The sequence below is a fragment of the Symsagittifera roscoffensis genome, chromosome 5 (assembly GCF_963678635.1).
Source record: "Symsagittifera roscoffensis chromosome 5, txSymRosc1.1, whole genome shotgun sequence".
In the NCBI taxonomy this organism is placed as follows: domain Eukaryota; kingdom Metazoa; phylum Xenacoelomorpha; order Acoela; family Convolutidae; genus Symsagittifera; species Symsagittifera roscoffensis.
Window position 1 is genome coordinate 63,471,459 of NC_087066.1, and position 14,386 is coordinate 63,485,844.

Sequence of the window (14,386 nt, forward strand, 5' to 3'; positions counted from 1 at the left end):
TATAGGTGTAAGAGTTAGAAACGTCCCAGGTTGACAAAAAATGCTTATCATACTATTTCATATTTTGACAAAAATGCTTATCATAATAATTCATACTATTACAAAGACCAAAAGAATATTATGAAATAAGCATGATAAGTATTTTTTCCATAATATGAAATATTGTGATAAGCATTTTTTCCATAAATGAAATTACCAAAAAATATTTGTTTTAAAATTTTTTGTTTCATTGGAAACACTAACCCTGGACTTTTTAGCAAAAGCAAATCCAGAGCGTAACTGGCAGTTGTCACGCAGATAAACTGCATTTGGTGATTTTTGCCACCAACGTAAATTTTTACAATTTCATTTGAATTTATTACCAAAAATGTAACTTTTTGTACATGGCTAGATAACTTTTGGTTTGAAAGTTTTGGTAGTTGAGAAAAAAGACCTGTTTTTGTTATAAATTTTTTTCTATCTTAGCAGATGAAATAAAAAAATCATAATCGTGTTTGCAAAAAAAAACACTTTTTTGTGATTTTTAGATTTTTTGGGTGAAAAACTCATCCTGGACTACGTTATACACACAAAAATTCAAATTTTGCATGCAATTTTTTTTTTTCGCAAAATCTTATATTTGAGCACAAAAGCAAGTTTGCTACCAAAAAAGGATTAAAAAATTTTTTACCTCAAATTTGTGTTTTTGCTCATGAAAAAATGCATATCATAAAGCTTTCATATATGTAAAATATATGATAGGCATTTTTTTGACCAAAATTATTAAAATCTTATTTTTATTGAGCAAAAAAATCAAAAGATGGAAATAGAGTAGAAGTATTTCTCTAAAAACGTTTAGTACAGCTTTTAAATTGTGTATGAAAATTGTTTGATAAGCATTTTTTTCCATGGTCGCCATATATGAAATTGTATGATAAGCATTTTTTTATGGACGTCAACCGGGAGTAACACGTTCGGTGAAGTGGTGTATAGCAGGGGCGGATTTAGAGGGCGGTGGGGGGGGGGGGGCGTTTGCTTCTTCATCTCAGGGATTCGACCACCTGCCGACCCAAAGGGTCCTCCTTTGGTACTCCTTAAGAAATCCATTTTTGGCCGACCGACCCTAAAATTTTTCTAAATGCGCCTTAGGCGCCAATATATAATAATTTTGAGGGGGAAGCGAGCGCCGAAAAAACGCAATTCTTCAGCCTGTTTATTCAAAATTATACCTGCGGCGCAAAAATTTTGGCCAAAACGGACTTTTTAGTTCTTAGTTGGCAGAGCTTGAAAAATTAATTTGGTCGACCTAAAAAAAGGTCGACAAAAAATTCAAAAATTGTCATAGTTACTATTTTTTGGTCAAAATTTTCCAGAAACTGCCCAAAAACGCTTTTTGAGCCTGTTTTTTCAAAATTTTGCCTGCGGCCCAGGAAATTTGGCCAAAACGGGGACTAAACCGTGCTTAGGGAGTACTCAAAAAATCAATTCGATTGAGCTAAAAACAATGCTGCCCAAAAATGCCTTTTGAGCCTATTTTTAAAATTTTGCCTGCGGCGCAGAAAATTTGGCCAAAATAGTGCGGCGCCGTTTTTCAGTAGGTGTTTCTAAAATAGAAGAAATCTAAAAGACGTCAAAACGCTTATTTTATAAAAGCCTCCTGTAGGTTTCATTGCGTTGTGGCTTTTATGAAAACGCTTATTTTATAAAAGCCTCCTGTAGGTTTCATTGCGTTGTGAATTGTTGCGTTGTGAATTGTGTAGCGGTTCTATATAATGCTTTACATGCGAACAATAAGCCTCTTCTCATAGATCAAGTTTTCTCCTCATACCTTAACGATTGTCAAAAACTGCTAGAAGCCACACTAATTCGGGGCTCATACTGGTAAAAGAGCATATACATGTATAACTTGTATATACATTCTGGACAAGAAATAAATCGGTTCTGAAATTGTGCAACTGCGAAACTGCGATCAAAAATTGTAGTCTCGACCGAGCTTTTGATTATTCAGAGAATAGCGGCAAATACACGCATTTTATTATTTCATGTTTTAATTGAATACTACGCGCGTGAACTTTTTTTTGTAAACGGGAGACAAAACTTGAAACCAATATATGAAAATGACAACATTACTCTTTTTTGTCGTAAAAATTGAACAGGCTGCATTTTGAAACTGTCGCAGATTGTAGATTTTTGAGTATACCGTAAGCTAACACTGTTATAATTCTAAGCTAAAGTATATCATTCTAAGCAGGAAACCTAAATAAAACACAACTTAAGTCACAAGCTTTCGTAGTCATTGTATAGTCAAATCGCTGTAGTCGCAAGCTAAAAAAAATTGCCGTGGTAACAAGCAAAAAGCATTCATCGGTTTCATTCGATTGAAGCTAAAATAAAAACACTGCTGATGCCTTATATCTTTTCTTTTGCCACTGCTATATAGCCAAATTGCTGTAGACACAAGCTAGTGAAAAGCTAAGTCACAAGGAAAAACATTGGTCCTTCTTGATTTCACACATTTTGCCAGAAACGTTACATTCTCATTTTTTTGTTCGTGTTTTGTTGACGCTAGATCACACCTGAAGGCATATTTTGCAAAACTTTGAAGTAGGAGCTTTATTTTGTTGACCATCAATTATTTTGACCCCCTGCGGAACAAACCGCTAGCATTTTTTTTTCAATCTGCGAACGAAAAATTCTTCGCTGACCAACAAACGTGGAAAATTTAATCATGGATTGTTCTTCAATGCTTGAAAAAATTACTGATGTGAACATTAAATCATTATTCGAGCAACTTATCAACAATTTGGAGGAGAAAGATGCTAGAATTTCACAACTGGAGAGTCATGAGAAGGATTTGCAGCGAAGAGTTTTGCAACTAGAAAGGTATGCGCATCGATAGATGGTTTTATTTATAGAAAATTTGACCCTGCAAAACAATTATTTACCTCATTTAGATTTAGTTCAATTTTGATCATTTTGAGGATTTTAAAAAAAAGAATCACCGAGTAGTTCCAAATATTTTTGCTCCCTGGAGAAAATGTATTCATCAGCAGTTATATTAAAATTTAGGAAACGTGGGGAAAAATTGGATCTACAACAAATGTTTATGGCTTCCTAGTCTAAAGAATCCGTTTGAAATTAAGGTCATCGCTAGAAAAGAACGTGCTTCTTTTGCAAATAGTGAATTTAAGCAATAAACCGACATCAATGGTTTATTGACGACTAGTTTCATTTTGCACGTGAAAGTTCGCAAAAAACTCGAATCGATTATCGTAAATTCGATTCAAGCGTTTAATGATTGCCGAACACTTGCTTTTGAAAAAAATGCCCATCATTATCCAAATCAAGCTCAACAAATCCAGATCTTCAAAGCCACACGAATTAATGAGACAAAAATTGCTCACTAAAACCTTGAAAACCAGAAACCAGAAATTAGTACTAAGATTAAAGAATTCTTTTTGAAGCGTCTCAAAATACTCCAGACAACTACAGCAAACATATAGATCATAAAATTCTTGCATTATTTTTATTATTTTATTAATAAAAATGAACTTCTGTTTTTATTCAAATATAATATATCTAAATTTTTATTTTTTCGGCTCAATAACATCGATACAATGTTGAAATAAAACTTATCCTTTTCCATCATCATTTAGGGGATAAAACTGAAAACATGCAGCCTTTAAAATTTCATATCCTCTCTTCGAAGAACATTTAATGTGATGCAATTTAGCACTGGTACAATTTATTTGAAATGTAGAAAAAGACTGAAAGGTTCTAGTCTAAATCGATCTAGTCACATTAATTTCAGTTCAAGATGTAAAAGTTTTGATTTTCGGCCGTTGAAACTTCCAGACCGCGTTTAACTCGTGATTTAATTGAAGTTATAGGGTCTCGAAAATGGTCAGTTTCGCCTATTTGGGGGGTCATTCTAGTTTTCTACTTGAGCGAATCAGATGTGGCGAAATCAACTTGGATCAGAAACTGACTCTGTAATTTTTCCTCAACCCACAGGAGCCTCATATTTATGGTGTAACCTTTGGTTTTAAAGATTAAGTATGAAGACCAAATTCGTCCCAAGCCAATGTTTATAGCAATCCGAAAATGTTAACAAAAAGTTTACTCGTGAAAATTTGCGAATCATGTTACCTTCTGTTAAGATCCTCTGCCCCATTATTTAAATCGGTTGGAACTTGATTTATAGTTACCTGTAAAAGAAAAAAGAGAGCCCCGCAGTTTTTTCTAAATTGAGTTTAAGCATGCTTTTAAGCGTTCTAATTGTTTGTTAGTTGATGGATTTATTTCTCTTTGTACTTTACATTAGTTCGTTTGTACTTCAGACCCCATAAAAGACAGCCAGATCATTCAAGATACGCCCAGCCTTGCATATAAGTGAGCGTTGCATGCTGCGAATACATTGCGTCTCCTTAAAGCATTATTTTTATCGATTTCCCCAAAAAAAAAAGAAATTATTTTGCACCCTGTCAAATTTTTCAAGCAGGCAAAAAGTTTTTTCTGTTTGGCTAACAAACCAAATAGTTTATTTAAAACTAACCAGATATTTTTTCTGCTATTAGGCAACCTGATAATTGGATTAAAATTTCGATGAGAACAAGATAGGTTATTGGAATACGGCTATAAAAAACAATGAATACACAGTTTAATTCCGCCATCTTGAACTTTTAATTTGTTTACTAGAGAACCTTAACGAGAATCTAATTGTAACTGCGCTCTGTAATACCTGGCTAACCGATCACAACTCTGTTTACACATAGAAAAAAACTTCTAAATTCAAAAACTCAAAAAATTTTCTAGAATGATCACAAAATTCAGACTATGAAAAAAGTAACAATGCAGCTTTATTATGGAAATTGGTATGAGTTTTCATAAACTTAAATGCAGATAAAGTTTTCATTCAAATATAAACAGTTAGTTACAGACTAACAATTTTTAGTTTCAAACTTTATCGATCAATTTGAGCTAGACAAATATACCTCAGGCTACAAAAATTCTCAAGAAACGAAATTACGAGGAAATTTTAAAAACATCCTTCACTCATATCCTTTTCAAAAAAAATTGCTACGCAACCAAAATAAGAATAGCAGCTTAAAGTGGAATAATTACTGACAACAAACTTTGTTGAATAATCAAGCAGCGATAAAAAAAAGAGCTCTAATCAAAACATCTTTCTGTGAACTGCCATTCAAAAACGTAAACCTCTGGGGTTTCTGGGAATTGAAAATTTTGCAAAACTTAATTTCTCTGTTTATTATTAATGAAAGAATTTGAATCCTTTGGGGTTGAAAACTTGAAAGTTTGAAAATAGCACTGCCCGTATATCAGGGTAAAGCCAGGAATGTTTCGGTTTCGACAGTTCCTTAATTCAAATCGAATAGTTTTTGAGAAAAGAAAATATTGAACACCTACCTATTAATTTTGGAAAATAATAAATTGTGCAATTTTGAGTCGTACAAACCTGATGCGACCAATTAACTAGCCTAATTTCAATTTGGAACAATTTTGTTGTGCGGGATAATACGCCACGCATAAATAACTCGCGTTACGCTCTCAGCATTACGAATAAAACTCTGGAAAGCATGCATAAATTAGCCAAGAAAATAGCCAAATTGGCAATTTTCAAACCCCTAGAGTTGTACAAATTTTGATCGGAGGTAAAAAATCTTTTTTAACTTGAACTCAGGAAAACAATATCTTTAATGGGGTATAAAAATTTAATTTCGAAAGACGAAAATTGACTGAACAAGAAAATCATCCGAGCATAAATCTTCCGTTTTTTTTTTAGAAAATCGGAACGACAAGAAGTCGTATTATTTCACAATTAAAAACATCAAGATTGCAAAACAATTCTTTGCAAATTAATTCCTACAATTATCTAATGAAACAAACCACCAGCAACACGATTGAGTAGAAAAATTAACGTTCGGTTGGAAATGCAAAGTTCGATTTTTATGATACATAACTTGCACATTCCAAACCAACTAAGGATGTGCTGTGCTGATATATGAAGCTCTTTTCTATGTGAACGTGAATTTTTGTTTTCTCAGTCTTCGATTAGTGATGAATCGTTCAACAAATAAACTGATTGAGTCGCAGCTGATGTAGCTGAAACTTTAAAGATGAGAAAATATTATTTTAAAAAATGACGATGTTCTGCATTCAGCAGCTTTTTTGGTTGTGAGTACTACGGAAAAAAAACAAATTACGAGTTTTAGAACAAAGCATCTATTGCCAATATTGTATCTCGAACAGAGTTTCTAATTTACATGCTTTCCAGTCATACAATATTAACTACTTCAGTGAACAATTTAACAATTGTTAAAAAAATCAATAATTAAGTTAGTCGCTTTACCGATCGAGGCTATTGTAGACCAATCACTCTTTTTTTGACTTTCAAAAACTCCAGTAAAAAGTTTGCAAATGGACATTCTCCTGCATTGAAGAATATTTAAAAAAAATGAACAACCCAGATCAAATAGGATTTAATTTAAGAGAGAGCATGTTTGGAAATCACAGAAAATATACGCATGGCAATTAAATATATACGCTTTATGTTATCTTGCTTCGGCGATGAAAGAAAGCTTTTGACTCAATCAATCATAAGCGGTTGTTGAAAATGACAATGATGTTTTATGTTTTCTGAGGAAAATTTATTTGACACCCTCCCATCATAATTTAAAAAATTATCAAGTGAAAATCGAAAAAGTGAACTTGTTTTTGAAGTAGGAAAACGTGGGGCTAGGTCTTTTACCAGACCGACCTTTCACCAGACCGACTTTTACCAGACCGCAATGCAACAACTCAATTAGTATAAGTTAAAATTACTGGACGATTCATGGTTAGTACAAACAAAACTTTGCCGAGAAGTCGTGAAAACCTTGTCTTTAACCAGACTAAATGACGCCATTAAATCTGTCAATCAAATTTGTTTATCGAGTCTGGTAAAAGTTCCATGTTATAACTTTTCTGATAAAAGGTAAAAGGTCGGTCCCCAAAAACTTATACATGAATAACGAAAACTGTTTCAACAGCTATGTCGAATCAATGCTTTTTTATGAGTTTTGATTGAGTAAGCTAAAAGCAAAGGAGGTAAAGGAGGGTTCCATTTGGACCCCAGAGGTTATTAAATAAAAGTTATTTATCTTAAATCAGTAATTAAATCAAACGAAACAAAAGATTCGATACCATACCTTCAAGAGCAGGTAACTTTGTTAGTTTTTTGGTTTGGTGTTTTTCTTATTGGTGTTTTTAATTTTTTTGTTCCGTTTTGACAGTTTTCGCTTTTTCATGATTTTGTTTGTTACCTAAGGTTGTTTTTGGCATCCGATGTGAGTTAATAAGGCGGAATGATCTATCACACCCAGTTCGGCGCCAGAAAAGTTAAATAAAGCCTCTCATGGGTTACTCTGGTCGTCCTCTCTAGGCTAGTGCCCGATGCAAGGGTTACGATGCAGTATACACCAAAGAGCTCCAGATAAACACAATGTAACAGTCGTAGATCTGTCACGCACGACGAGGTGGAAATTATGTACTACAGCCAATGGCTGAAGACTAAGAACAATAACTACCGAGTTTTAGAGCGTCATTACGTTCGGAGCCAAATCAAATGCGGTTCAGGAAAAAATGTTGTGAAAAAAAACAACTGTTGTCTTGCTACTGGTAGATTGTCGCTCACTCTTGCTTAAATTGGGTAAGAAACCCCATATAAATGTGTCAGAACTCCTAAAACAAAAAAACCTGGTTCGCTACATCCGTGAAGGGTTAGGCTTGGGTGAACAAAAGTAGCTATGATTCATCTTGCATGGAGTAATTCTCATTCACACCTGCCTCATCATAGTCTGAAAGTAGTTTAAAAATTTGAGCTGAAATTTCAAAGGAACTATAAATGTTAACACCTCAATTGTCAGTTTAAGAAAAGTTGAATTAGTTTTGCTGAAGAGAAAACGTGGCCACGGATAGTTTTAGCACTGATGATAGGGTTGATAAAAAGATCCCGAGGTAGCTAAACAACTGAGGTAATACTCAGATACATTGAATTTCTTTTTGTTTCCTTGAACGGCTTCCAGTTCTTTTTCTGAGGCTGCACACTCAGACTAAAAAAGTGGTGATTTTTCTACACAAGTTCTGGGCCAAATGACTCAGTCGGAGGACGAAACTTGCACAGTTTCTTCGTTTATCTACCCAATATTAATGAAAAAAGTTTATTCGAATACTGTTATTTCACTTAACTGGCAAACTGACAGAAAGGAAACACAAATTTCCCGCTATATAAGCCTTGTTTTTGTTCCGAATTTTGATCCGTTTTTGTTCCGAAGAAGCTTATTTGCCATGATTGGAGAAGCTTATTTACAAGGAGCGAAAACTATCCTTTTGTGATTTATATGGCGTGTGGGGGATGAAATTCATATTCGAAATTCATATGCTTCAGTATTCGAAATTCATTATAAAACTTAAAAGGCAGTCGAATTATTCAGGGCTTCGTCCTGATACGAGCAGTCTTGTTAGATTTTAAAGATATCTTTCAATGAAAAGTTCCTCAGTTTTAAGTATTAAAGTGAAAAACGAAAAATTGTTTCATGGATATAGATACTAGTCGTAGTTTTGAAAATTTAAAAACTCAAAAAGATCGATTGAGCAAATGTTTAAGCGGTTTTCGGACATGCTGATTGATATTAAGGAAAAACAAGAAGTTTTCGTTATGTTCGATTTTTTTTGTTCGAACTGTTTCAAGCGCTGTTTTCAGAAATTAAAAGATGCTTTTATAAAAAAAGTTTTGAAAATAAAACAAAGTCGTAAACGACGATACTGGAGAAACATGTGAAAAAAAATAGTCTTCAGATTACTCAAGAAACTTGTAAGAATTTGAGACTGAATGCAAAACTGAACTGAATATCAATTAATTTTAAATTATGTTTGACTTCTTCGAAACAGTTAGTGCCAAGATGATTTGTTAAGTTTTAATTGATAAAAACTTTGCAATTTCTTGTAAAAAAAAACATTTTGGAGTCTACGCAGATTATAATTATACTTTTTATTATCCTACTCAATTCACTTTATTTTTTGCTCTCTAAGAATCACTCAGGATTTCTGCTCGTTGAGCTGAATGCTTTTCCGTGACCCGTCTAGGCAGTATCGAGTTTTTAATTTTTAATGTAACTGGTAAAAGAATCCAGGTTCAAAACAAGGAATATTCATAACCTAAAACAATTTATTCGATATCTTATCAAAAACAATTTTAAAACTGCTTACAGGAACTTAATTGATCCAAACCTGTTTTTTGTTCTACAGAGCTCTTCAAAAATTGGCCACACAAGCAAAGCAGAACAGTTTCCCATCAGATTTTAAAAGAATTTAAATTTTATTATCAAAAGTTTTGCAAAAAAAATTGTGTCTGTTTCTAACCCACTCTACCTGTAATTTTAACAAAAAATTGCTGGGGTTAGTAGTTAGTGGTTTTGATTCTCCGCAATTCATTTTTATTTTGCAACACAAGTTACACAACTTAAGCATTCTCATTGTTCGTTGATGCGGCTTTTGACTGCAGTTGCTGTAATTGTGGTACAAAAGTGTAAAATTTTGAGTCGTACAAAATTGATACGACCACCAATTAGCTAGCCTCAATTCAAATACTTGAGCGGGATAATTGGCCACGCATAAGTAATTCGCGTTACGCTCCATTAAAAATAAACTCTTCAAGGCGCGCATAATTTAGTCCAAAGCATCGCAAATTTCAAACTTCCAGAACTTTACAAAAAAATTTGAGATGGAATATCTTTCTATAATTGAACTCAGTAAGTCGATATCTTCAAAGGGGTATAAAAAATTTTATTTGAAATATTTTATTTCGATCGGTGAAAATTGACTGAATAAAAACAAGACTCCTCGTATCAAGGCAAAGCACCGAATGTTTCGATTGCTTTTTAAGGTTTATGGAGCAGTAATAACATGAAAAAATTAAATGTAATAAAATGAAATATTTTTTTTTCCAAAACTTGAAACTTTTCGCAAAAATAATTCTCCCACACGCCATATAAAGTACAAAAAAATAGCATTCGCTCCTTGTAACAAATCAATTATGGCAAATAATCTTCTTTCAACCATTTTAGAACGATAGCTATTTTTAAACACCCATACCTTTACAAAAAATGATCTCATGTAAAATACCTTGACAACAGAAGTTTTCGAATGATATAAAAAAAGTTGTCAAAATGGCCAGTTGAAAAGTCAAAATTTGTCTGACGAAAAAAAAAAATCCACCCCGAACACAAATACTTTGTTACTTTTCGAAAATCGGAACAAAAAAAAACAAGACAAGTCTGCTCGTATCAGGATGAAGCCTTGAATATACGGACTGCCTTTTCAGGTCTATTGAGCAGCATTAACTTGAAACAAATTGAATGTAATAAAATAAAATTAATTTTTTTTTTGAAAAATCCGAGATTTGTGAAATCATCGCCCACACGTCATATAAAGTACAAAAGGATAGATTTCGCTCCCATTAACAAATCAGTTTGGGAAATAAGCTTCCGTTAAACAAATTGGAACGATTTTTAAGACGGATTAAATCTTCGCTTAAGCGTTAATAGCGGGAAATAAATCGCGCTTTAATTGTCCCAAATTGTTCAAAATTGCAATTTTCAGACTCTCATAACTTTGCAAAAAACGATTACAGATGAAATATTTTTACAAAATTAAGCTCAATACAACAAAAATTTTCGAATGATATAAAAAAATTAGTCAAAAGTGGCTAAATAAGGAGTCGAAATTTGTCTGAAACAAGAAAAAACCACCCCGAGCAGAAACATTCTGTTACTTTCGTTACAAAAGTCGGAACAAAAACCACACCGAGCATAGAAATTTCGTTTTCTTCGAAAGTCGGAACAAAAAGATTCTCGCTCAATTATATAACTAAGGCTGGAATGTTCGGAAGTAGTGGAATTGGACTATCCGTATACCAAATTGGATAGCGTTTATAGATTTTCTACGAATCACAAAAACCACAATTGTAGAAATCTAAATTTCTTTAAACGAATTTTTTTTTGAATAAACACTTATTTTGCCAAAAGTATGTCATACAATTTTACAATATTTGAAAACTTAAGTTTGAAGTTGTCTTTGATTTCAGCTTGGTCTGTTCGGATTTACTATCTGAAGGTCAAGAACTGTTCAAAAAGTATTGCGAAGGAGAGGACAGGCCGTTGATGTTTCCGCCTGCACCTTCACAACAGAGAATTGACGTTTACGAAGGTTCTTCTTAGCACTTAAGTTTCCATTAAAAGTCTCAAATAATTTAAGTCGCAATCGTTTTTTGAGAATCTGAAACAGGCATTGTATACTTTGTACTTATTTTCTTTGAGACAAAAAGAAGACAATATCTATTGTTAACAAAAATCATTAAAATAAAGAAATGAAAAGATAGATAAGAAAAGAGACAGTGTTAAGATGTATTTTTGAAGCCCGCCATGTGAAAGAAAATCCAAATATTGCCAAAGATGAGAAACAACAGCAAGATTATGAAGCTGAAGTGATTGTATATCGAGCTCTTGAAAAACTAGATGAGCCAATCATAGTGTTGCATGGACTGACATACACTCATTTCCGATTCAGAATATGGGACTCAGAGCATAACACAGAAAGATGCACATCAGCCGAAAAAATGCTCTGTGGAAAACCGAATAAAATTGAAGAAGAGCATGATTTTGTAGTGATGGGACCAGATTACATTGTTATTATTGAGGTGAAAAACCCAATAAAAAAACAAAAAAACGGAACTGTGTCAATGAAAAAAGCTCGCGAGCAATTTCAAAGAGCTGAATCACTTGTTCGGGCAGTTGCTAAAAAAACCAATCCTGAAGCACAATCTTCAATCAAGTTGTTCAACATAGTAGCGTTTCCTAACTTTGGGCAAGAAGACCTCTCTTCTGTCATCGAAAATTCGGTCAATGAAAGCTTCTTCGTGATAAACGAAGATCACTTGAAAAACTTCAGTTCATTTTGGAACGATGAAATTAAAACAAGTTCATCTTGGGAACCAGTTTGGGGTGATATTGACAAAATACAATGCGTGTTACTTCGGCTTTTGGCCAACGGGAAAACAGGCCCACGTATAGATGAAAGCAAAGTAAATCTGGCTGAGTGTGTACGCGAAATTGGCCTAAAACTTCGAGACAGCGAGATCACTTTTAGATCCAAAAACCGACCCGACAACCCAAACGTTTGGAAAACTAGCGACCTACCCCTTGTTGAAGGAATTAACATATTCCAGGACTGTTTGGGCCTTAAGTATATTACTACAGAGCAAAAGGACGCGTATGAGAGTACAGAAGAGCATTTGATCATAAGTGGTCCTTGTGGTTCTGGCAAAACTTTGATTTTGCTGGCAAGGCTTATCCGTCTGGCCCTCACTGAACCTGACGCCAAGATCGCGTTTTATGTCCATAGCGAAAAGAAACTATTCAATTATCAGAATATATTTGCATCTACTCCAATCAAATTTTGCATACGCAAACATCACAACTCAATATACCCGCCGTGACAAATATGAATAAAAATCGATTATCTGCTGAAAAATATACAATTTTCAGATGTTTTAATTTTATCAATTAAAACTTCGATTATGTAGTTCTAATCGATTATAAAACATTTTTTTGTATAATAGATAAGCTCTATTATGTCTATCCTCATCAAATAATCATTACCGAAACTGTTCTAAATTACTCAAAAACTACTCTAACTTACTCTAAAGCTTTCTTTTTCTGTATCAAATTGCTTGCATACTCTATACGAATTGTATACTGATTATTTACAGATTGTATACAATATATATACAGACTATATACGGATTATATACAGATCAGATACAGACTATATACAAAAAGCACGTACAAATTATATATCCAAAGTTCTCGCCAATCAGATAATTTGAGTACATTGAAACAAAACTATATTATAGGCTTTTTTCGCTTAAATTTTTGTACTGATGTTAGTTCCGAAGGAAAACTTCAAATTCATTATTGTGGAAATACGTTGCAGCCAAAACTAATTGCTCTATGTTAAATTTTCTAGTTTTTCATGGTTGCTTTTTCTCAACAGCGCGCTGAAAAGATTGCTCTTTTAAAAGAAAGTTTGAGGAAGTTTTGCAATAAATTACTTCTCTGCCGCTGGAAGCCTTGGATTGCAAACTTTTAGAAGACTCCCGTGAAATTTGTAGTTTGCGGCTTGTAGTTTGCAGTATAAAACTTTCCTTTAGTGAGTTCAGCTCACTGTAATCTTTAAGGAAGTTTTTCCTGATTACAATTGGTACAATATAATGAAAAAAGTCATTAATTTGAAATTCAAATGGTCAAAAAAATGTTAGTACCCTTATAATTTTTAATCATGAAATCAATTTTTTATATGTTTTATAAATTATCCACTGACTATGTGCAGATTATCTACTCATTATATAAAGGTTTTATAGAATGGAAAAATTGATTGTTTTGGCACTAAAATCTGTTTTTAGTTGAAAAAAAAAATTCTTTCTGTATAAAATCGAGTATCGTTCGCAAAATGGTTGTAGATAAAATAAATTCTAGACATTAGTAAATTTGTAGGTTTTTCAGAATAAAATCGATTTTTATCCATTTTTGTCCTTGCCGGTCGCCACAAACCTTCTATGAAATATTTGATACGAAGAAGAAAAGAATTCCACAGGTGCATATCTTACACAATGATTCATATTTCGATGCGGCAAGTAATTTTAATGATTTTGATTATGTATTTCTTGACGATTTCCAAAGCGAGCCGGTGTCCTATGTTTCACAACCTTTCATTGTTCCTCGTAAAATAAATGGGATTGGAATCGATTTTAATCAGGCCAACTTTGCACTCTCAAATTATTACACATCAAATGCTCGTGCAGTCCAGGAATATTTGGACAAGTTTCAAAACATCAAGCTAGAAAAAACGTACCGCAACACTCACAATATTGTAACACAGTTAAGGACACTGTGTAAGTTCAAAAAACTATCCTTCCATGCTGATACAGATGACAGACTATTTAAAAATCAGTTTTTTCACACTCCTTCCTATGGACACTTTATTCACGGACCTCAATTAATTGTTAACATTTATGACACCGGCAACACAATAAAAGAATTTATGAGAGAAAAATTAATTCCTCGGATTTTCTCTGAGATCGTTACCTCAGGCGGGAAAACGAGTGAAAAAAGTGCAGAGAAAGCATGTATTTTATACGACGATATTAGCACTGAAGAAATCGTATTTTATTCCCAGAAATATCCATCAGTTTTGTGTTCAAACGGAGGTCATTTATTGCAGATAGCTTCTACCGAGTTTTCCGAATTCCAAATAGTTCATTCAATTAATGACTCATATTCTAATTTAAAAG

The 14,386-nt window shown here is 33.3% G+C and overlaps 1 protein-coding gene across 2 annotated transcripts in view; it reads left to right on the forward strand.

Annotated features, from left to right (window-relative positions):
- The first annotated feature begins 2,265 nt into the window (after nt 1–2,265).
- The window catches only part of LOC134846030 (uncharacterized), a 13,119-nt gene continuing 998 nt past the window's right edge, over nt 2,266–14,386 (forward strand). Inside the window, exons 1-3 of one of the 2 annotated variants that reach the window (XM_063863199.1) lie at nt 2,266–2,862; nt 11,123–11,244; nt 11,454–12,545. In XM_063863199.1, the coding sequence (XP_063719269.1) occupies nt 2,708–2,862; nt 11,123–11,244; nt 11,454–12,532 (1,356 nt within the window). In that variant the 5' untranslated portion in view covers nt 2,266–2,707 and the 3' untranslated portion in view covers nt 12,533–12,545. Of the gene's footprint in view, nt 2,863–11,122; nt 11,245–11,453; nt 12,546–14,386 lie in introns of those variants that run through there. The other variant, XM_063863200.1, reaches the window with a different exon arrangement.